The sequence below is a fragment of the Nestor notabilis genome, unplaced genomic scaffold (assembly GCF_000696875.1).
Source record: "Nestor notabilis isolate BGI_N333 unplaced genomic scaffold, ASM69687v1 scaffold9487, whole genome shotgun sequence".
In the NCBI taxonomy this organism is placed as follows: domain Eukaryota; kingdom Metazoa; phylum Chordata; class Aves; order Psittaciformes; family Psittacidae; genus Nestor; species Nestor notabilis.
Window position 1 is genome coordinate 62,433 of NW_009937010.1, and position 25,303 is coordinate 87,735.

The 25,303-nt window shown below is 34.5% G+C and overlaps 1 protein-coding gene across 1 annotated transcript in view; it reads right to left on the reverse strand.

Moving 5' to 3' along the window:
• The window catches only part of LOC104408888 (ryanodine receptor 2-like), a gene marked incomplete at its 5' end in the record, with an annotated part of 71,128 nt that overhangs the window by 8,127 nt on the left and 37,698 nt on the right, over positions 1-25,303 (reverse strand). The window contains 14 exons of the mRNA XM_010018622.1: positions 590-724; positions 1,768-1,914; positions 3,117-3,177; positions 9,246-9,379; positions 10,053-10,095; positions 10,732-10,862; positions 12,653-12,871; positions 13,740-13,826; positions 14,409-14,556; positions 16,350-16,414; positions 16,788-18,091; positions 19,156-19,237; positions 23,440-23,568; positions 25,067-25,155. Coding sequence (XP_010016924.1) covers positions 590-724; positions 1,768-1,914; positions 3,117-3,177; positions 9,246-9,379; positions 10,053-10,095; positions 10,732-10,862; positions 12,653-12,871; positions 13,740-13,826; positions 14,409-14,556; positions 16,350-16,414; positions 16,788-18,091; positions 19,156-19,237; positions 23,440-23,568; positions 25,067-25,155 — 2,774 coding nt within the window. The remainder of the gene's footprint in view (positions 1-589; positions 725-1,767; positions 1,915-3,116; positions 3,178-9,245; positions 9,380-10,052; positions 10,096-10,731; positions 10,863-12,652; positions 12,872-13,739; positions 13,827-14,408; positions 14,557-16,349; positions 16,415-16,787; positions 18,092-19,155; positions 19,238-23,439; positions 23,569-25,066; positions 25,156-25,303) is intronic.

A 25,303-nucleotide genomic window follows, 5' to 3' on the forward strand; every position in this document is an offset into this window, starting at 1 on the left:
CAACGCGTTTTAGAAATTCTTTGTGGTTTAACCTCTACCTGCCATCCACAACTGCAAAGCCTGGCACTGGCTTAGCAAGTACAAAACAAATTTCAATGTTCTGAGCACAAGAGAGATTTTAGTATTACTGAAACTGACAGTTGAAGATAACCATGGCAATTCTTGCTAAGGGAAACAGACGGATTTCCAAGCTTAGGCAAGCATTTCAGTACCTGAATTAATTATCAAAGTCCTTGCCTGTAACTGACCATCCTCCTAAACGGCTGTAGAATCTCAAGATTCAGAAGTACTATCCTTTAACTGACTTGGTTCAGCTTCACAGCTTTTTCTTTTTCCTTTTTAATTTTTTGAGAAACTATAGCAAAGAATACCATCACATGTCTTCTATCCATTTATAGATGTGTTTGTTTAACATACACAGAGTATAATCTAGTTGCTAGGGATTGTATTTGTATTTATTCCTTTGCCTTCAATTATAGTCTTTCCTATCGATGGCTAATAACATGGCTGTATGAATAGGAATTACAAGAAGATCAGGTCAAAAATATAACAGTTAAAGAAAAAATCCAGAAAGCAAAATAAGACTTACTGTCAGCATATCATCACATTTCATGTCTGGCATATCACCATCTTCACTCTTGTTGTAGAACTTGCGGAAAAAATTGAATGCCACTACTGTATACAAGTATACTACTACTGCCAGTAATCCCACTGTTAGAACAAGCTGGAAAACAAAATTATAGACTGGATATACCACCACCATGGAATTATGCTATACAGTTTTCTTTGCAAGAAGAGAAGGAAACTAACAATAATATATATACTAGCAGAAGAAAAACTTTGTTTTTATCTGTCTCATATCTTTGTAATATATCTGCATATTTTCATGCAAATGTCATGCATTTCATCTGTTTTATTTCGAAGGAAAACAATGCTTTAGAAGCACAATTACAAAGACAAATCTTTCAAAATCTAGTGCATACATACACAATCAAGACATCTATTAGAATTATATAAGCCTCACATAATCAGACAAAAACGTGAATGTTTACTACTTAATATACTACTATTTAATATCACCTATTATGTAATTACAATAGAGTATTTCTGTGCATTTAATACTGAAACAAGCTTGTTTACATCTATGAAATCACATATAAAACTAACTGTTCCTAATATTATAATATCTACCTCAGAAAGGTAGCAACACATGCCCCACTGCTCAACTGCAGCATCAGTAAAGCTTTGCCTTGAGCTGTATGGAAAAAACTGGAAGTGAACTGCAATATCCTGCAAATTGGTATTTCTCTTGCATAGCTTGCCAGACTTAAAAAATTTCTTATCATAAATAATGTCCCCTTACTTCATAAGTAATTAGATAATTTGCTAAAACTTCAGGACTACTCTTAATTTCAGATTTCATAGCTTCTGTAAATAAAGACTTCTTATCATTAAAAAGCTGAGTTTCTCAAACAGTCCTCTAACAGAAGCAGTAACTATCAACTGGACCTGTCTTTAGATGAAACTTGAAAAAATTTTTAACAGCAACTTTATGACACAGTTGCTTGTTACAGCAAGAAACTGTCATACATCCTAGTCCCACTTTCTTATGCTTATAAATACCATTGGCTAGTTGCCCCACTGACTTAAGTTCTAAACTTTACAGTGAAAGAACAATTCTGTTGTCAATATGCAGAACACCTGAGTTAAATCATGAAGAGATCTGCCCTGTAAGTAAAATAGCTGGAAAGAGATGATAGCTGATACCTGTTTGCCATTGTGGGTCACTGATGACAGGATAGTTCGTAATGTCTTGAATCCCATTGCAATGTCAAGTAGGTGAGCAGCAAAGAAAAAATTGTTGTAATGGCCAAGGACTGACATGGTCATGTACCACGCTAGGTAAAGGAAAGACTAACAGAAAAAACCAAATACATCACAAAATAAAACTCATGGCTATTATCTTTAACTTAATTCAAATTAAGTTTGAATTTAGTTAAGGAAATTGCTTGAATGTGCTTTTCTTTAAATAGAAAACTTTTTTTTTTTTTCCCCCACATGGAATTTGCTAGAGATCTTTAAGAATTTTCTCTGTGCAAAAATGTTAAATCAGCAAATAAATAGTTCACAAGACACAGTCAAAATTGACATATTCTAAATTTTAATTTGTAAAAACTAATTTTGAAATTGCCAAACCTTTATTTTTAAATGTTTTTAATGTAAAAAGTTTTCTTATTTAAACGATTTCTTTGTTTATGAAATTCTAAATAATTACATTAAAATATTAAAGTGCTAAGGTGGTTAATGACATGGAAAGACTGCAAACAACAAAAGGAATTTTATAGTTCAAACTACTAAAGCTTCTATTAAAACATGTAAGTATTCTTTAAGTAGTTTACTATTACTACAATGTTAATTTCATCATTTGTGCTATCAGTCCATTTTTACTGCACTTGATGAAATGTACATTTCTATATCAGAAATTACAGTCCCTCCCTTAGAAAAAAATCCCTAATACTGAACAAGCTCTAAGTCTTTACAGATCATGTTGTCTGTACACCTAGAGTTGTTCTAGTCTTACTGATCTAAAGTCAGATTACACTTTTATTCTCCGGTAGTCCTAGTTCTAAAATTGTTACCCCACCATTTTTTCCACCAGTAATATAAGCTGAGTTAGGCAAGCAATAATCATAAGACTCACAAATTTTAGCAATTTCACATACATTGGCTATACCAATCTGATTGTTCTCCAGGAATATTCAAGTGTCCACAAAGTTTATGAACAATATGAAAAATGACAATTAGAATTTAAATAGTCAGGTTTCTAATTCTACAGTGCAGTGCTTGCTTATTGTTTCTGAATAAAGCATATCAAAAGCGGACAAGAAGTGACAGAATAATCTAAAACCTATGTAACTGGGAAAAGACTTCAGCAATGTCTTTCTAAGCCTCCAAGATTTTCTTCATCTATGTGGTAAATTAAACACAAACCAGAATATTTCATGCCTTCCTTTGAAGCACTTGGGTTAACAAGTGTATATTGCCTTCTTGAAAGTGAATATATACATATATGCATAGACATCTATACAGACACAAACATACTCTGATAAACTTACATTATCAGTGAAAACAACTCCTAATTTCCACATCTGATACTTAACATCAATGGAATTTAGCCTGTAAAAATAAATAAACAAACTTCACTTTATGTCAAAACACAATAGGAAAAATGCAACATAATATGTAGGGAAGTGTATTGTCACATAAACACGGGACACAATAGCTGATCTATTTCTCCAAAAGCTGAAATACATCAGAACCTTGTTCTAATTCACACTTCTACTCTGGAATGGTCCCGCCAAAAAAAAAAAAAAATTATAATATTATATATTATAAATATTGTTTTGTATTCATCAAAACTAATGCTGATGTCTATAATGTTATCATAAATGAACTGTCTTTGTAATCCATGGGAAAAAAGATTCATTTTTTTTTAATGTGACCCATCTAAGCCTAAATTCAAAAAATGTCAGAGAATTCGGACCATTAGTTATGATAGCATACCCTGGGTGATACAATTAGATGACATTAAAGACAAAGTGAGGTGAAATGAATCTTGAAGCCTGTGTCCTTTCCTTTTCCCACTAATATCAGGAATAAACATGAATGAAAGAAATGTACATTCATAGCTTTTGCAGAAAAGGACCTTTGGGTTCTTGGTGGACTGCAAGTTAAACATAAGCCAGCAATGCACACTCACTGCAAGGAAGGCTAATGGTACTTTGTGCTCCATGAGCAGGAGCATTGCCAACAGGTTGAGGGAAGTGACCCTTCCCCTCTAACTCAGCATTTGTAAGGCCACACCTGTAATGCTGGGTCCAGGTCTGGGCTCCCAGTTTCTTCCACAGTTTTTGTGTCTTTGTTGTATTAGCCTCCCACTGCTCTCTTCAACAAACTTTCACATTATAAAGACTAATACTGTAAGCTGTTCTCTCCAAATTTTTCCCTTGTAGTTCTTTAATTAATATTTTTAAGTATTAATTCTCTTCTCACTTTATCAACACAAATAAATATCTCAACTTTAGGCTACATTTTTTGCACTAGAATTAAAACCACTAATTCACTTGAAGCATTTTTTTATCCTCTACAGAGAAGTGATACAACTTAGCAAACACAATGTAGACTTGATTTCTTCTTTTTGGAAAGGCTTGGATCGTCCATACTATATCAACAAAAAAAAATAAACAACCAAAAACAAAAAACACAAAACAACCTAGATCATAATTCAGGAACAAATATAAATAATAGCATGAAAAATGTAATTTGTCCTACTTTTATCCTTAAAATGTAAATGAATTTAGTATTCCTAAAGAGAAGAGCTGCTGACAATAACTAAACAAGTGGAAATAATGCTGACAGATGTCATATACCCGTCACATAGTATTTCTGTGCCAGATGTTTATACAGAATTATCTGAATCCTTAAGATGGAACACCAAGAGTTAAACCCTGGCTTATTGAGGTCTGATTTCTGAAATTCTTACTTATATAGTCAATATACCCGCCACATAGTATTTCTGTGCCAGATGTTTACACAGAATTATCTGAATCCTTAGATGGAACACCAAGAGTTAAACCCTGGCTTATTGAGGTCTGATTTCTGAAATTCTTACTTATATAGTCAAAGACACTAACCACATAAACTTAATAGTTTTATTTGAATATTACACTCCCAAGAAACACTTTGTCATTAAAATACCAAACTCCTACTTGTATTATATTACACAGTATTTATTCTTTAGTACAATAAAATATTAACACCATTTTTACACATAAAGCTAAAAGGCAAAAGATTCAAATTGAGCCTCCTGCAAAATAGTACAAACACTACATAGATTTAAATGGAGCTACTAAATTGAAAAAAGCATTAAATCATACCTAGATCAAGACCTCTACTCTGAAGAGTCTACAGTCTATTTTAATTGAGAATTCATTTTTCCTTCTGAAGTGTATTAGTCTATTTGAACAAAAAGGGAAAAGCAGAAAAAAATGTAGCAGAAGTCTTCTGATGTATGAAAGATTTGATCCTTGCTCTCAAATTTGCCCAAGGTAGAACTTTCACACATACTTTTTGATTCTATGAGGAAAACATTTAGATTGTACAATAACTCACTTAGGATCAATTTTTTTGCCTTTTTTTCACAGTGAATTATAGTTATTTGCCTCCACTGAACTTTCACAGGCCTATACATTTAGCTCAGAGCAGGTAAAAGAGTAAGTTATATTATTTATGCTCTATAAAGACAGAAATAAGATAAGCATAGAGACTAATGGTTAATACTAGGGTCTTTTATCTAGTTTAAATAAGATTCACCAGACTTAACAGACTTGAACGTTTTTTAACCATTTCATTTCATTTTGCTTGGTTGGTTGGTTGGGTTTTTTTATGTATGCAAAGGCAACAAATTACTAGGTTAACAAATCTAGAACTTATACAGAATCGTAGCATGCTTTAGGTTGGAAGGAACCTGCGATGGGCAGGGATGCCTCCCACTAGACCAGGTTGCTCCAAGCCCTGTCCAACCTGGCCTTGAACACTGCCAGGGATAGGGCAGCCACAACTTCTCTGGGCAACCTGCTCCAGTGTCTCATGACCCTCACAGTGAACTTCCCACAAGGTGGCACAAACCTTTTCTAAAGAATAAAAGCTGATCACAGTTAACTGGGTGCATTTGATGGCATGGTCAGCAATGGTTTTGCTTCATTATTCCATCCATGATAGGCAGCAACTCTGTGGAAATGAAAGCCTAAGGCTTTGTCTGAGTTTCTTACATGGTGATTCAGGCCACAGTCAGCAGATGACATTTACTGTCCAATTAGGATTGCGGACATAATATTTGTATAACAAACGAAGCACATACACTAGAGAAATAAAAACTACAAGTTTGGGGTTTTTTTCTTTCAACTTTACAAGGGTGGAAAGATGCATCTATAACAAAACTTGCATTCATATCTTGAAATAAATTATTAGAATCATGCTATACTCAAATATCCCCAACTGTGCTATGCTCCAAATACTAGAGAGTACTCAAAGATGAATCTAGCATGCTGCCATTTCATCAAAACCAGGAATGCTTCTTGAACATTCAAATGGCTTCTCCAACAACACTGTAGCACAGCTAAGAGCTGCTGATACAATTTACATCAACCCCAAGTTATAAGAAAATTTTCCAGCCCCAAATTTGAGTTATTAAAGAAATCAAAATTTATAGAAAACTGTACTAGAATGGAAAAAAAAAAAAAAGTAAAAAATGTAAAAATATTAAGGACAGTTTCCCATTCAAATACTGTTCAGTAACATATTCAGGTGGTAAAATGAACCAAAACCTCCTGAAATTTATTTCTGAATATATTATGGTAGCAATTTCTTGCTTTTTTCTGACCCAATACCACTCACTTCTAGTGTCTGGCATATTCTTGTGACCACATTCTACCTATTCATTTGTCTCATATATGAAATACTACAAACAGGACTGCTTATGGACACGACTGTTCATTTTTCCATATCTTAATTTCTAAAGTACATCTGATACAGATAACAAAACAATGATTACATGCATAATACTGCATTGGCCTGTTAATTTCTTCTCATTACCTCGATCAAGCAGCAAAAAGACTTAAAAGAGCATGAGACCATACAGAAATTAAGCTCCAGGACTGTGAATCAAAAAGGAACATTATGGTTTCAAGTTTCACTTGGAATATCATTAGGTAGTATTATTTTAGATTAATTTCCTAGACTGAATGAAATGTGACTTCTGCACCAGTGAACAGGTTGTCATACACTGTAATACTGTAGTCTAGTAGCAGCTGAGTTTAGCAACAGTGAAGGACGGCATGGTGTGAGAATGCACAGTGGGAATAAACGATAGGAAAATTGTGAGACATTGCCTGTGTTATGTTTGGCTGCCACCTGCAGTAGTATTTCATCACCTCCAATAACACCTAAACTTTTTACAGCTTCTTTTTTAAGGCTTACTGCATTCAGCTGTTCCAAGTATAACATAGTAAGTTTTCAGAAGTTACACTTCCCTTAAAAAAAACTCCTCAGTCAATCAAATGATGCTAATGTTAACTGGAAGCATAAAACTCTGAACTATTCAGCGTGAACCATTTTAATGTTTGTAGATCAGAGCTGTTCAGAGCAGCTGCATGGCATTGCCAGCTGAGGAACAACTATCATTATTTTAATTTCAAACTGAAAAATAGCCTTGCAGCAGTATTTAACCTTTTTCCAAAATGACAGACAAACTAAAACTGGGAAGATTCAGTTTTAATTAGTTAGCTCTTCGTATGAACTTTCTTAACAGATGCTGAAATTTTCTGTTAAAGGTCTTTCACATTGTTTCAGGAGGCTAATCTGGCAGAGAAAACAGTTCAGAGAGATGACTCATCTCTCTAAAATTATAAGAAAAATCATTCAAGAAAATATGATCATTCTTACCATGATTATTTTTACCATAATTACCAAAATTAATGTGTTTCAGTGTAGATGTTTAGGAAGATCCTCTGTTAATATTACTATCTGTACAATAGAAAGCATGCTATCAGATTAGAAATATTCATTACTTATTACTGAGTAAACTGGGTAGGAAATATTATCATTTTTATTGCACTGTGTAGAAATAGTGCTCCTTTTACGCTAGGCACTGAACATCAGCATGTGACAAGTCACAAAACAGTGTCAGTTGACCATTATTAAAAGAAAGCAGTGAACCAAACCAAACTAGTGAGTTATTAGGTGTCTTGGAGATGTCTTATCTGCCTGTCTTGGAGGTACAGCATATAGTACAGATTATTACCTTAAGGCATCCTACAGAAACCTTCTGCAAGGATCTACTAGGCTTACGATTCTGTATATTTCTGTCCTATTTGTTTATTTTCCCACATCAGTTATAAGTATGGAATGATTTCTCCAGGGAGAACATGAAAGATGAATGTGATCAGGGTTCATTTAGATTTTTTTTTTTTTTTACATGTATAACATGGAGTAGACATTAGAAATCTAACTAAAATCTGGCATTCTTCAGGCCTGATTTTAAAATTAAGTGTTCCAGCAGCCTTCACTCTGGTCTGTTTTTTCAAGAGTATTCACAGAAACACTATTTTAAATTTCTTCACAAATATAATTTTCTTTTTTTACCAATAATAAAAGTAATAAAAATACAAAATAATTTCTAACCTCAAGTACTTCTGCCACAATATTAAATTTTATGTAGTATTGCAATGCCACAGAGTCCTTTAGCCTTATAACTGTACCCGATTGCTTAAATGGACTCCAGGTTTATTCATCCATCTTTACAAAAGATAGATTTTGAAGATCTATCTTTAAAAAAATCAGCCCTTGCTTCAATGCAATTCTTATCTAGCAGTGGTCCCACTGTCTACCACATATAATGCTTTCAAAGCCATTAATAAATTGTTGCTTTTAAAGAAAGCTATAAGCAGACACGTTATAGCATTAAAAGTCCTTCTGTTAAAATATATTCTATCTATTTGAATACCTTATTTTACAAAGCAGAACTGGAAAAAAAAAATTTGCATTGCTATGCAAAACCCATGGATGCCCTTTCCCTAAGAATGAAAAGGAACGCAATTACTCTAAATGTCTATGGGCTTTTGTTTAGGTCTGTCTCCCAGATGACAGGCAAATACAGAGTTTTGGGGGAAAAAAAAGAAACAAATAAATTGTAAAAACATAAGAAGACCTAATAATTCACCTTCTTAGATTTTACTGGTCACTATCACTTAAATTTAGTCCATCGTTTATTTACAATCAGAACACAGAGTGCCAATTTTGTCCATTCTTTCCAGCTGAGCTGAACTGAGGAAACTATGAAAAGGCGTTTCCAGCCCAGTTGTAATGACACTGTCAAAACAGTGGGAATGTGATGTATTCAAGTAGCTGTGCACTGGACTACATCTTCATACATACACTACAGTGGAGTCCTTCCTGCATATAGTTGTCTATAATGAAATAAATTCACTATACCATTCAGCTTATGAGTTGTTTTATCTTTATAGCTATACATAAAAGAGGCAACAAGAAAATTCAATTTAATGCTTGATTTTAACATATAAAAAAGCCTCGAACCAAAAAAGAAACCCCAACCAAAACAAAGAAAGAAAGAAAGAAACAAACAAACATACAAAAAAAACTAAGACAAACAGGAAGCAAATGCTTACACAGCAGATAAGGAGCTATCCTTCTTTGGTTTCTTCTTTTCTCGAGCATCACTAAAATCGAGAGCAGCTTTGTCCATTCCTAGTAACTCACTGATCCTGTCACGGCCATAGAATTCACCATATTTATCCATGACCTAAGGTTAGTAGGAATATTCAAGAGAATCAGCTCAGTAGACCAGCTGGTTTTTAGCCTGGTTTCTGAATTCAAGAAGCTTAACATACACAAACACTCTCATCTGTTTGTTTCCATCTCAGTTTCTCATATCAGTCAATAATTTATTTTCTTTTTTTCTGCTCATTTGAGATCAATCCAATTGAGGCAAAAGGTGGGTGTCAAAGAGAAGTTTTTCCTACTTCTTTATGAAAACAGGAAAAGCAAAGCGACCAACCAGAAGGAGAATAACTTAGTATCATCACCAACAGAAAAAAAATTACACTGTGAGGTCACAAAGGAAAGGTATGTTTTGAATATCCTACTTATGTGAAAAGCTCTTTTCAAAATAATAATTCTCAAAGACAGTATTGGACCCCTACCAGTTATTTCTTTTAAGGAAAAAAAAACAACAAACCAAATCAAAATAAAAAAACCCTACACAATGTATTTATTTGATTTAAAAAGGTCTTTAAAATAACTCAGGTGTCTTGATTAGGAATTTTAGAGACTTTTTTTTTTTTTTCCTTCTCAGGGGAATTATTTCACATTGAAATAGTTGTGAAAAATGTCACCACTTATTAACTAGTGCCATTGAATTACTTTATTTTTGTTAGTTAATATGCTTCATATATATTTTTTAAAATAAGCCTTACTTTTCTTTTCACAAATTTGTCCCAGTAGTTATTTGGAAAAGACCTGAAAATTAAAAATAACAAGATTGCATTTTAGACAGCCATGAGAAGATGTAGTCATTACTATAACATCCTAAAAATTACAAACTGATTTAGTTTCTAAGAGGTTTTTTGTTGTTGTTACCGTTTGTGAAGTCACTGGAGTGAGTTGCCAACTGACATTCAGACTACCATGTTCATATGGCTGATAGAGTGGCAAAGCCGATGCCTGCAGCCAGAGTTCTAAAACAGCTGGATCTCACAGTCCCATCAGGCAGAGTTGGGACTTTAAATATGTTCCTTGAGAGCCTTCAACAGACATTGAAAGGATGCAAAGCACAGTTCATTTTTGAACTGACAGCAAAACAAACTCATCACTGTGCTTGCAAAAAAAACCAACCAAAAACCAAAAAAAAAATTTTTTTTTTCTTTTATGGAATAGAGATGATTTTTAAAGCAAAAACCTAGGAATGAATAAGATTAAAAAGTAATAGTAAACATTAGCATAACAGGTGCCTGAGATACTTCGTATATCCCTGCTAGAAATACATCTCTAACTGTTGTTTATTTCCAACAAGATGGATGATCAAATATGTAATTGTGGAGATTGAAGAACAATTCCTTGAAAAGCGATAAAGAGACAGAGTAGATAAAAACTCACTGTGTGTTGATTACAAGTCTATCCCACTGTCCCTTTATATCATCTTCTGATGGCTGTTCAGTTATATACAATCCATCAAATTCCAATTTCCTTGCTACTTCCTTTTCTCTTTTAAAAATAACCAATGGAACCTGCAGTTGAAAAAGATATTAGGAATTATTTAAAATGCACTGACATGTCTGCAAATTTTTGAGAAAGGATGGTTGTTATGAAAAAATAATTGTGAGAACAAAGCAAATGCAATATATAAAAAAATTTAAAGACTTGATAATTGACTAGAACACCTCAAAGGTATAGGCACACAAGCAGCCGGTCATTCAAAATCATATAATTACAGTGTACCACGCAGTTGTAAAAAGACAGCCAAAAACCCTGAAAAGGGATCCTTCAAATGCAATTAGTTCTTCAGTGTTATGCAGTTATTAGAGACAGACAAATGAAAGAAAGCTAAAATAAAAATACTTTTAAAATGCTCAGAATTTGGGATCACACTTTTGGAGTAGATTTTGATACCCAGGGCTGTTAGAGGTTGCCTTTCATTTGTTAAAGAATTCTTGAAATTTCATAGTGGGAAGCATAGTGGTTTCACAGCACAGAGCAAAGAAAGACCAGAAACAGTAAAAAGAAAAAACCTTAAACCACAGTGACATTCCATATACTTGATTTTTGCTGTGTAGTTCTTTGCCAGCAGTTGAGATACCTGAGCAGTAAGGATCAGGCTTTAACCACAAGCCTCTTTCATCAGCTGGCTGACATTCAAAGCATACTCTGAGAAGGCAGATCTAACTAATGGTTCCAGTGGAGTGGATTTTTCTTAGAAATCTCTTACCACAAAAAATAAATGATGCCGTTCCCTGGAATTATTTCACAGGTCCCAAAAATTCACCCACCCTGCTTTACTGTCCTTGACTGTATTACTAGTCAAGACTGGGCATGAGTATACTGAAATAGTAATAATAAAAATTAGACTGCTTAAGCAACATGGTGATTGCATTAGATACGATAACAACAGTTTGAATCTTATTTTCACACACCTGAGAAAAATGTAGTGAATTCCATGCAAAGTAATCTCCAAAAGCAAACATATCATACACAGACATGTAGTTATGAAGATTTTCAATTTTGAAAGCAGTATATCTCCAAAGAGAAGAGACTGAAACCATATTTGGTCTTTTATTGAGGGTTTCAGAATTTAAAAGATGATAATTCACTATGGCAGATAATGATAAATACTATTATAAATATAAATATAAATTAGTATTATCTTGCTTTTTGACCTATAGTTTTTGTCTCAGGAAGAGTGCAAAAATGGAGTTAGTATATCGCAGATATACTCCTCCCATCTCCAGAGACTGATACCATTTGGTCTTCCTAAATCAGAAGTAGCATTTTACCAGTAAATGTGGCATCTTTATTTCTTACATCCCTGAAGAGATCTTCAGCAAGACATTCGTTTAAAAGAGGCTTAAGTTCCTGGCAAAACACTATGACTAGAATGTGTATGAAAAGAAGGCATTGTCCATAGACTCAACATGCTGCAATGCTTTTAAAATGACTCAGTTAACAGACTAGCAATGCAGACACTGTCATCTAGCTTCCTCTGGCCACAGGTACTCACAGCTTGCCTATGACAGTCACAAACTGCTTCTGCTGTAATTGTCTGGCTAACGTGGCAATGGTCAAATGCTGATCCTATGATCCTGTGTCAGCACAGCAAATCAGGCTCTGGCCTGTGACTTCCCGAATTACTACATCACAAAACATACAATTTCTGTATAGGTTACACTAACAGAATAGTGTTTCTTTACACGGTCCCTCAAACTGCTTAAACAAAGCTGTTATGACTTTTTTCATATTTATAGCACTCAACGGATTAAAAATTTCAGAGACAGAAGAAAAAGCAATGCTCTTTTTTTCTTACTTTCAAACAGTAATACCCTATGATACAGAAGAATGAGATGACTGTGTGTAGGATGGCCAAAATCCGCAGTGTGGGCTCCATGTAGCCACTGCTTTCTTCCAGGACATAATGCACTGCAATGACCCTCTCGTCATCGCTGTCCAGGCTGTTCAGCTTGGTACTTTCACCAGTAGATATCACAGGAACTTCCTTTTCTTCTGTTTCAGCAGAGGTGGAGACCTGTTTAAATCACTTAATTTTAATATTGCAGCTGTAATCCTTTGACAGGAGCTTTACACTACTACAAGCTAAGTAGGGTAACTGAAAACAGTGCTAACAAGGACAATATAATTGAAAGGAAAGTTGGGGTTTTTTTTGCATAAATATGTCCACAGAGAATATCTCACAGAGACCTTTAATCTTGTTACAGCAATCTGTGATAGCATGTGTTTTCTTTGTTTTTTTTCCCCCTCTCTGTCCATGGTAGCAAATTTGAACCTTGCTGAATTTTATCACCTCAAGTTCAAGAAATGACATAACCCTCTAGTAAGAAATTCAGTCAATTCCTGATAATCCTGTGTGTAGCTCCTATCAGTAGGGCTCTGACAAAAAACAGGTTGAGTCTGAAGACTCTAGAATTGCATTAGCAATGCTAAAACTCTTGACAAATAAGATCAATGATATTCTAGGCAGCTTAAGACGATGTGCCTCCTATTTGCTGTACACACCCTCTCAGGGGAGTATAAAGGCACATGAAAATATCTCAGTGGACACTTATTAGTTTAAGTTGCTGGTGAAGGCTGGGCTTGGCTGAGTCACTGTACTGTGAAATGGAGCATCTGAGGCATAGGTATGCCTTTCGGTATGCTGCCTCTGCTGCAGCACAGACCTTTAGAAAAAAGCTAAAGAAAGAAACAGCTTTGTGCACTGAAAGTCTATTATTACCTCACATAAACACTTTAGCTTCTATTGTGTTAGATTTCTGAAGTGGCAGTATGAAGCAGGTATTTAATCTGTTAGACTAGGCAGCTTTACCATAGCGTACTGCCTACAAAACCTGAATGGTTTTCAGTATACAACTTGAAAAGTAGTATTTTGACAAGTTTACCTTATAGAAAAGCAGGATGAAGTTGATGGCAAAAGCAACAAATAATGCCAACATCCTCATATTGTAAAAGTTTCGTGCAAAATAATTCTGAAAATAGAAACAGAACATAAATATACTTTGCTTAATTTCATAGAAACATAGAATGGCTTGGGTTGGAAGGGACCTTAAAGATCATCTAGTTCCAACCCCTTCCACAGGCAGGGACACCTTCCAGTAGACCAGGTTGCACAAAGCCCTGTAATGATGCCACAATACTTACTAGGTTGTTGCATGAGTTGTTTCCCCTATAGAGCTATTTTAATAGAATTATAAATAGGATAGTTGCTTTTCATGGAGAGACAAATTCTACAGGGTCACAAACTACTGTGAAAATTTGGGCATTTTATTCACATAAAAATGCATGGCTGTTTTCCAGTGATGGACAGGCACTTCTGAAGGTCTGTATTTTGGACCATAATTGTCTTCCCAAGAATTAATCTCATGTCTACTAAGTTATTTGTGTGTTTCTTTAACATTTGAGTTAAACCTTTGCCTTTATGTCCTTTTCATAGATGATGGTGATAGAAAAATGAGGTTTATCAGGTGCAAATTTGTCTTTACATTGCTAGAATAACATGGTGGAACACATCCCTGCCAACAGCTAAACACATAGTCTAGAGAACAGCTTACAAGAAGCTTCTGTTGGTATGCAATGATTTTCTTCCAGAAAGCCGATTCCTGAACTTCTGGTTCTCCATATCTGTGAGTATGAAGCTGTCTTAATTTCTGTTTTCCTTTGTCTTCCTTGGCTTTCTCTTCTTTTTCTCCATCTTCTCCTCTTAAGATACAAATTAAGCCAAAATAACATGTCAAGTTAATAAAAACCTTAAAGCACACCCCAAAAGAGTCCACTGCATCTTTTCATGAGGCTCAAGTAGTCATGACTCATGCAGTTCACACACCTGAATAAAAAGAGGACATATCTCTGTTCAGTCCAAAGAGCTGGCAAGGTCTGGTTAAAGCCTACAGAAAATTAAACTTACTTGTTTGGCACCTTGAAATGAGAATGCTACCTGGCAGGTAGTCAACAATCTACCAACCTTATTACCTGAGGTCTGCTTCATGATTGTGCAGCTAATACTTGTGCTGACAGATGTCTGTAAGCTGACAGCCTGTATTTGGCACTCCCTCCCCTCCAACCTTATGCACTTGGAACTACCTGGTTCCCACAAAGGCTACAAAAAACTTTGGTTCTTGCATTTATAAGCCAAACCTCAGTTTTTAAATTTCTGCCCAATGGTGGAATTCGTAAGTACTCACTTCAGGAACAAACAGGACTAAGAAAGCTTGGCAGCATTTGATGTGTGATTATCAGCATGCTGCCCAATTACAGAAAGTCATAGTTAGGGGACTGCCTTCTCTAAACATATGATCTAAGGAATGGTGAATCATCTTAAAAGTTAATTTGACCTGATAGCATGACAGATGAAAGGATCACAGAAGTCAATTTGAAGCTAAACCAGAGTGAGAAGCAACTTAAAAGTTACATTATTAATTTCTCTATACCTATCTACAAACAGAATAGCCAATGTCCTAAACTGCTTCTCTTACTAAAATACACTCTTACTGAAATTCACTGCCAAGTGAAAGTTATTCTTATGTTAGGAGTGGCTTCAGGGCAGCTAATAGTGCCAGGCACTGCAGTCGTCACAGAGAACACAGGTATGACAGCAACTCACAGTGAAGCTGAGCAATCCACAGTGAAACTACCTTCAAAAGTTAGGAAGACTGCCCTTCACAAAATTATACTGTCTGAGTTAGCAATTTGCTGTACTGATCAGGAAGAAGAGTTTTTGTTATGGGCAAGTGTCATCCCACAAGAGCAATAAGGATACGGCTTGAGACTAAGGGACCTGCTTAGAATTTTGACAGTGAAGTATCAGCTACAGGCACTGTACACGTATCAGAATCGTACATGTATCAGAAACCATAAAATACAGGGATGGAATGCCATATATTTTACTGGTTAAAACCAAGCACAATGTTTTGCTTTCCACTCTTTTTAATTCTGAGCTAATCTCCTTAACATTAAATTTTAATGTATCCTAAAAAGTTTAAAATGGTCATTTATCAAATGCTAACACTAGTTCTTCATAAAGATGTGAGAGTACTTAGTAATTCACTAAAATTACATTGGAATATTAAGGTTTTGCAAAATCCAAATAACTCAAAACAGGTCATAGTGAATGGGAGGGGCAAAAAAGATTCAGTCTCTACCATTGATGGATAAGTTTCAGGAACTCAGGTGCTCTTACAACTTTTCCAAGAGATTTTCTTCTGTCTTTCAGACTTGCTAACAAAAATGTAATCAATCAAAAATTGAAACTAAAAGAAACTAAACTGATACTAGAAAGGATGTTGCTGTAAGAGGGAAATTCATAAAATCTCAGAGTGATGCTATTTACATGCCATTTCCTTGCAAATGTGCATGGATGTGGATGAGGGTTAAAAATCCTAACTGTGGAACGTGAGTAGACACAAAATTAAAGGCAAAGAAGTAAGTACGAATCAAGGTGGTTTTTTTCAGTGAAAGAAACATTTCATAGGATCAGAGGTTAAAGTAATACATACTCTGCTTTTTCAGGTTCAGATTTTGTTTCCTCCTTTTCTTCCTTTTCATCTTCTTTCACCTGCTCCTAGAGAAAGTCAGATTAAATGAAAGTGTCTAAACTATTATTCAGTACAATGTTAGTTAAAAGGATACAAAGAGTGCAAAATGTTAGGCTTTTTTGTTAAAAAAAACCAATGACAACAAACCAACAACTGAAACCCTGAAAGAAGATGATCCTCCAATATACATTAATGAAGAGACATTTTAATACTGAACCAGAAGGTGGCTGTGGGAATTCAAGTTTATGACATCAGAGAGGGTAAACACCAGTAATTATGGTTGATTACCTAAAAAACATGTCACAAAACCGAGAAAAACACAGATACAATTTTTATTTCAAAACTATAGCTAACATATTAAAGAGAGAAACAAACAGCAGAAATAAAAATTACAGTTACCTGGACTTTTTCCTGCACCTCAGGCATTGGAGCTAAGGATGGAGTGCCCAGTAAATCACTCAAACCAGCATTTGGATTGTGAGGGATCAGTTTATACTGTCCACCTTCTCGTTTCAAATCCAAACCAAATATATCTGAGAGTAGGTCACTCTCATCTGATAAAGTTCTCAGATCTGTCAAGTCTTCTGTAGGTAATACAGCTTCCGTTGGCTTCCTCTCCCCCTCTTCTCCTTCCCCACGCACCTCATCCTGAGTGGGATCTGGCATATTAGCTAATAGCTCAGCAACCTTGATTTTCTTTGCTCCTTCTACTAGGCTTCCTCCAAGCAGCAAACTGCATATGATGCGAAAGAAGCCCCGGACAACACTACAAGCAAAATGTAGTAAGCCCACCAAAATGCTCCAATAGGAAGAAAACAAAGCCATGACCATGTCCTTCATGGTCATTTTCTTCACTTTTTTCATCTGTTTCTTTAGGCTCTTCATGCTGAGCATTTTCATAAGAGTCATTAGGTTATATTTAAGAGCTACTAATGCTGACTTCATGGTCACAAGAGAGAAGAAACCCATTCTAGGATCCTGTTCCTCAGGCTTATCTTTCTCATTCTCCTCTTTACTTGCTGACCTTTCATTTAGATCTGATTCAGAGATCTGGGCAGCCAGTTGCATTTCAAAGATGGTATCCTCACAGAAATTAACAAAAAGCTCCATCTTTTCTTTCTCCCCACCTTCATTTACAACATCAAATATAAATTGTCTCTTTGATTCTTTCACCTGAGGTTTCTCCCACTGAGTCCGACTTGACTCACTTATTTCAAAATAAACTCGTTCAATGCGCTTTGCGCTGCCCATGATTTCTATGCGTCCAAGGAAAGGCTGAAAGTAATTCAGCACACTCTCTGACAGTTCAAGAAAAGTTTGCAAGCGGGTATCATGGGGCATGTGTTCTGACAGGTTGGTCAGGAGAACAGCAACATTGAAACCAATGTCTTTAGCAGGTTCATGGAATCGTTTCACAAACTCCTCATAGTCCAGAGTCTCATTCTCATCTGTTTCAGCACATGATAGCAGAAACTCAGTTTCAGACTGGGTGTAATGCTTGTGGCTTTCCATTGCCTTGTGAAAATCCCTCTTTGAAATTAATCCTTTACCATCAGGGTCATATTCTTTGAATGCATCAGAGGAAGTCAAATCCTTCAATTTTAAGAACATATCAAAAAACTTCAGAATCATCTCCACATTGTTGGACGATTCCACAAGCATATCGACCATCTGCTTGCCAATAGTTCCATTCACAACATTACCTATATGCAATGACATGAAGTTAGAGATGCTGATGGCAGTAAATGTTTTAGCAACAAAAAGTGAATAATAATCACTAGTGAAATAATCAAACAAGTAAGAATAATAAACTATTGGCTAACACTCACATGAGAAAGCTAGCAATAAAATCAGAAATCTTTTACTAATAACACTACCCTAAGACTTGGAAAAAGCATAAGTAAATAATTATTAGCCATTAAAGAAAGGAAAAACTAACAAGCTCTACACAGAGACATCTGTTACATTTAATATAGTACTAAACATGAGACAGCATAGTGTGAATTTTACTATAGTGCAATATAGACAGAACTAGTGTCATATTTCTTAGGATGAGTAGCTCTGTAGGTTACTCATGAAGCACAGCCTAAAATACTAAGAATTTAGTTTGCTTCTCAGTGACCTTCTGGGAGCAAAGCAGTAGTGATGCATGCTACACTGCAACCTATGCTGCATTTAAGGCCCTTTTAAGGTTTTTCGAGAAAATAAATGTGATAGGATACATGTAAGAAGCAAACCAGATCTTTGGATCACCTGTATGTATGTCTGGTTATTCTAGTAGTGAAAACAGTAATACAGTACCATAAAGGAGCTAAAGAAATAGTAGTATTTCTTGACGATGCTCACATTCTCTAGACAAATCAAAGTCTGTACTTTATGGCTAAAATCACTACCAAAATAAATGTAATATAGTAAAGGTGTTAACAAAATGATCAATAAATGGTTCAGTTCCTAGAACTCAGAATTCCAACTTCGATAATAAAAAACCTTTTCACCTAAGCCAAAAGAAAAGCCAGTTAATGGAAACAAAGTAAAATTTCTGCCAGAGCTGCATTTTAAACAGTTCTGGTATTCAGAATTAATGTAAACTGTATCAACTACACTATATAAATCTCCCATTTACTTTAAGACCTAACAACTCTTCTCACAATTGAGACATAAAAATTAAAAAGGAAAATGAAGCATTATTTCTTGCATGAAGAAAACCACAAAGCTAAAAACTTTGTGAACAGCTTCTGAAGAGGATTTCATATTTAAGTTTAACTACCTTCCAGCATAGACAGCAACATGACAACCATATCTTTCTGAAGATCCATTAATTCCTTCAGTAATTCAATTTGACTGGAATCCTAAATAATGAACACAATATAAAAAATTAGATATCTATTGACTTCTTTGACATTTATATATGTGCATGCATATTTCACCTGTAAAAATGAGACACAGGAATTAAGCTAGTGGTGTCAAAGCTGGCAATACAGTGAAAATACATTTAATTGCTAGATTCCTTACAGTACATTTACAGGATCAAATATTTACATGACCACCTGTTTAGAAGAGAGTAATTCAGTAAAGACAAAGTGAAAACTGCAAGTATGAAAAAAACTTAAAGTAAGCTCACAGATGATGCCTCTGCAATGTTTCATGTCAGCTTAAATATTGTCGCTGTTGGTGTAATCAAGTTTACAGCTATGAAATGTAAAAACAATGGCAGCAGCAAATAGAGCTCAAAGCATAACATGATTCAAAGTAAGCAATTCTCTTATAGACCAGTGAACTACTTTGGGAGAAACATGAAATAAAAATCAGAGTATTTATTAATAAAGTTCCATTAGTATTTCCTTAAATAGACATTATATTGATTCTTTCAGCTTTCTTTTATCCCATTGGGCTTATCAATTTTACTATTTCCCTTGACAATGATTTCAACCTGGAATCTATCTGGATAGATTTATTCAACTACTTAATTTCTTCCTCTGTGATACACGGCTGCATCATGACATTGATAAGGCATACTTAGCATTGCTGGACTTCAGTGACTAGTACCACAAACTGAAGGCACTCTATGACAATTTGGATCTTGGTCTGAAAACAGCACAATCTGGAAATAGTGAGATTTCTAATTGATTTGTCTTGTAAGTTTTCATTATATATCTTGTTACTTCAACAGTTCCTCACAAGCTGGAGTATCTTTATTCATTTAGATTGAAAATTTTATTTTCATTTTCCACCTTACAGGGAATTCTTCAGAAGTATTACCAAAATCACCTTGTTGCTTCCTAGTACAAGACTAGAGAAGGAAAATTAAAAAATTAAAAACCCCTAAAACCTCACAAAAAAACCCCCACAACCAAACAAATAAAACCCAAACAAAGCAGTGATTTAGCTTTGTTCCTATTTAAATCTTTTTTTGAATATTCTCCAGAAATACTCTTAGAAACTCCCTATGTAAAACAAAAACCAAATACTTTGCTTAGATAGCCCCTCTTACAGAGAAAAGCCATATGGCAACTCCTTATAAATCCATTTACCCTACACTTTTGAAAAATGGTATTTCAATAGAATCTGAAAAGCTTATTGATATATTCTTGCAATAAATATAAAAAACAAAAAAGTCCACATCTATTCTGGTCTTTCCCATCACTATTTATCATACATTTGGAGTGGACTGTTTCTTTCATCCCACAGAATAGCATGATTAACTCCACACACCAGAATGAATCTTGTGCAAAGCTTCTTGGTTTTCTCTGAAATGGCAGGATAAGTATCATTATTCTCTAGATGCAGTAATTAAAAGATGCTATGAAGCCGCTTTGGGCACAGCCATGACTATAAACTTGTAACTACTGTAAAAACAAATCTTGCCAATAGCCACATATTTCTCAATCAACACTTAGCTACCACGTATTTGACTCACTGTCATTAAATACTTGGATATCAATTTCCATGTTGCTTGTGGTACAGGAAGAGAGCACAATAGCCACCACTATGGCCTACCCTAACATTCGCTATTTTTTCAATTTTTAAAATACAAATATGTACCAAAAGCAGAAAAATATCTACAGGCACTCATAAATGCACATCACTAGAAATTCAATGCATCACTCTTGATAATCAGATCTCACTGTAATGCCATTTCCTGGAAGAAGACTTTTATTTAGCTGTAAAGAATGAGAAGTGTACCTGTAGCACAAAGTCTATAAATCAAAGCAATTGGCCTACTTTCAGCCATACAGCCCCAAGAGCAGGAGAAATCATTTGAGCAAGACCACTTTAATTTATGCAAAGAACACTTACATGGATACATTTAGAGCCAAACAATGAAATCTAAAAACCTCAGAGACTTCAGAGTTGTATTCCTTAAAAATAACTAAAACCTTTACAAGCTTATGACACTTTCCTACAAGAATGTTAAATTATGTAAAAAATTTAGAATATTACATTCAATTAAGATGTGTAATTCTTTGGAAAAGGTAAGAACTTGGAAACTGCACTGCTTAAAGATAGGATTCTTTTCACTTAATTTTAACCCTCTAAAGAACTATCTGTGCCAGTCCCCTGCACTATTTCTATAGCTTATTAAATGGGCACTCACATACAAAGGCAATACAGACATTCTAAGGTCTCAATATTCTCTTTTTCTGCTAAGAGTAGAAAAGGCTTAGATGCACACATGGGTTGAACTAGGGTTCACAGAGGATGAACTAGGGGTCAGTGCAGAACACATCAATGGAGATGGATCCTGCATACAAGGCACATGCAAAATTGCAGAAAACACTGTGACAGAACTTTGGTATTAAAGACAGAAAACTATAATTCTTTCTGAATATTGATAATATGCTTCATTTGTAGCTTGAGCTAACCAGCTTTGTGCCTTTAGCCAATAACCCAATTATAGGCCTGCTACTCACACCCACTACAATTTTGTAATTTGCTCACTCAACAATATTGTATTTTATCACCTCCGGTTTTTATTTTTCCTCATATTTCCCATTAACTGTTGTTATTAATGACTCAAACATATTAACAAATCTGTTTATCTTTTATAAATATACCAGTAACTTAAAATGGAAATGTAAAACAGATACCTGAGATAGCTTCATCTGCATGTGGGCAAACACATGAAGAAAACCAACTACAGCATCCCATAGCCTGCTATGTGCCAGACTTTGCTGATTCCCAGTGCATGGGCCCTATTGTTCAGGCAACAAAAAAAAAAAAAAAAAAAAAAAAAAAAAAAAAAAAAAAGAAAAGCAGAGTTTATTTGCAAGAAACTCAGCAAAAACAGTAAGGAAGATTCATAGGCAGTGCACAGTTCAGGTCTGTCCTTTTGAAACCGCTATGAAAAATTAAACAGATATAGAATTACCTATTTAATAATACCACTGACTGTAAGCAATCCCTACTCCTAATGACCATTCTGCCTGCTTTAGCCAAGTCCCAATTTACTAATTCAGAACCACAAAAAGTATATCTGCTTGCAGCTTTAAACTGCAAATGCTAAAGGGGTATGCTAAAGGGTTAATTCAAACTTGGTATAAGGGATTAGCAAATGAAATTTCTGGTTTTTTTTCTCCAACATATTCTAGCTGTTGTAGAGAACAGTGCAAAAGAATATTCTTCCAAAAATCCAACTTGTGAAAATCAGGAATACAAAAACTTTTGAAGCCTCAAAGGATAATCTTTATCAGCTAACACCACTATTTGTCAATTCTCAAATATGTGTGCATTAAATACATGTATGTGCTATATATAAACTGCCTCTACTCATATTTATTCAGTCCTATTCCCTCTCATTTTGTCCTCATGAATTATAAAATACTATTTTCATAATAATGATCTTCATTTGAATGAAACCAGTATAATAGACACCTAATAGTCTAATGAGATTCTCTCTAACCAGCCTATTATTTGCAGAAATAAACTGTAATACTGTTGACTGATTTACATGAAGAACAAATCAAGTATTAAATTACATTGAATTCCTCAGATGTCATGGAAGAACCGTGATATTGTTATTTTGACAGAATGACGCCAATCTCATTTATTACGGTGTCTACCTCAAGTACGTTTCTGTAATTCCCAAATGTGTGATTTCACTATTTCAGACACAGCACTGATGCCTTACAACAGCCTTATTCCTAAGACAGACTACAATCTAATGTTCTGTTGACTAAATAGCAATTATGTTTTGTATTGACCTTAGTTCCTCAATGGACTAAAAGTGAAGACTTTAAAGTGGGTAACACTGCTGCAGTTTAGGCCAAATTAAAACAAACCAAATAAACTCTATTGTCTTGTGTACAAGGAAAAGATGATTATTTACTAATAACAGTAAATCTGATTAAATTGCTAAGATTCCAAAAGAGTAGTGACAGCTATATTTCAAACTTCACTTTCTATTTAAACAAACATACTAAAATTATCTTGAAGCATAAATACATCTATATTATGTTTCTATCTGTGTTATATACAGCTACATTACATCTTCATGCCAAAAGTATGATTAATTTTCTTTTGAATATGTAAAATTCCAATGAATCTAATTTACCTGGATATACTCTGTCAGAGTATTGAAAACTTGTTTTGCAACCTGGATAGCTTTGGAAAAATTTCGTTGTCCTTGTTCATCAATAACATCCTTCCCAGAATAATACCAATAGAAATCACTAATGGATTCCTAAAAATGGTTGTGAGAAGCACGAAGAGATTATATAATCAAACTGCCTTTAACTGGTTATTCATTAAGCTAAGAAAAATAACATTAGATAGCATTCTAGTTCTAAAAAGTATTTAGCTTATAAAGCTTTTAAATGCCGCCCGACAATTCTGAAGTATTACTTCAACAATTACAGTTTCATATTAAGGGAATCAATAAGAAAACAAATAAACCAAATAAATAATTAAAAAGTCCCACAGCAAACCTGAAAATAAAATATAAATTAGATCTCTTGGTATCTGCTCTTAGAAATACAATCACCTGCATTCTGAAAAGGAGTACTCAATAGTATTGCCATGCTGCATGCTATATGCTGTTCATTAAACAATCTTTCTTTATACTCTGTGCTTGACACTTAGTCAATAGTGGGAGCAAATACTGCTTTTTGTGCATGATTTCTCTTCCCATCTTCCCCAAAAGCGAGCTTATTAAAGTTTCAACAAAGTAAGCAATTGAAAGAAAATAATTGTGTTGTCCCTACAACTTCTACAAAATGCATAGGGATAAAAAGCAGCACTGGTAACAGCAGCAACTTAAACCTACCAAAAACAAAACAATGCATACTATCACGCACAGTGATTTTCAGAAAGATGAGACTAATAGGTAAAAAATATTAAGTTTTATCACAAAATATGTTTTTGTGCCTTTCACATGCTCTAGTCTAGAAACAAATTAGATCTTTTTACATTACTTTCTGCTGACTTGTGACAGTGTAACATGTTCATATTTAAAGATAAGGAGATAATTAAAATCAGAGGGTTAAAGGGTTTTTAATCGAGCCCTCTGTTTTGTTTTTTTCTTCTTGCCTTTTTTCCCCCCCCTCATTAGAAAACGAGGCACTGTACTTAAGCTTCATTCTGTGCCATCCCATGACTACCCATACAGCAGCCCAGTGTTCAGACTGAATCAGAACATGGATGAAAAAGCATCTTGCTGAAGCTTAACTTGAACAATCCAAAACATTTTTCAGCCACAGGGCAGTCTCAGTCACCAACTGGCTAATGGTATTCACTGATACACCGATACACTTAGAATCTTCCCTGCTCTCCTTGGTTTACAGATTCCATTCCATTCTTGCATATAACGGCTGCAATAAATCTTTCTCACTTTTTTTCACCTTTGACTCTCACAGTAAAAAATAACTCTTCAAGAACTGTAACCAGCAGAGATTTACAGCCTTTCACATCAACATGGGCTACAGTCACCAGAATAAATGTTATGACAATTAAATGTGCTCCTCTATTAAAACGGAACATTTGTGATAAGAATGAGGTTTAATTTTGCTGTAAACATGTATAGCTGAAGAAAATTCCAGAGAAATTAAGTAATTTGGAATTTCCACATACAAACTTCTGCCTTATGATCAAAATAAATGAAATAGTTTTTTTAAAAAAGGTAAATATTGTATGGATGCAAGTCATTATTGTTAGCTACTTAATTAGTATGTAAGTTAACCTACCTGAACTCTTAATAAGTAATCCACAGTGGAAATGATAATATTAACAGTTGTGTTGTTACCAGTCTGAGTTCTCAGGTAATTCTGAAAATCTAAAAATTCAAATAAAATTTTAATTTAAATTTATTTAAGTGTTAAAGGCTTACAAAACTATGCCTGCAAATTAATTCTAAGTTAACATGATCTAGGAAATTATAGCTTAGAGGAATAATTTTTTTATTAAGTCCTTTTTTTCTCCTT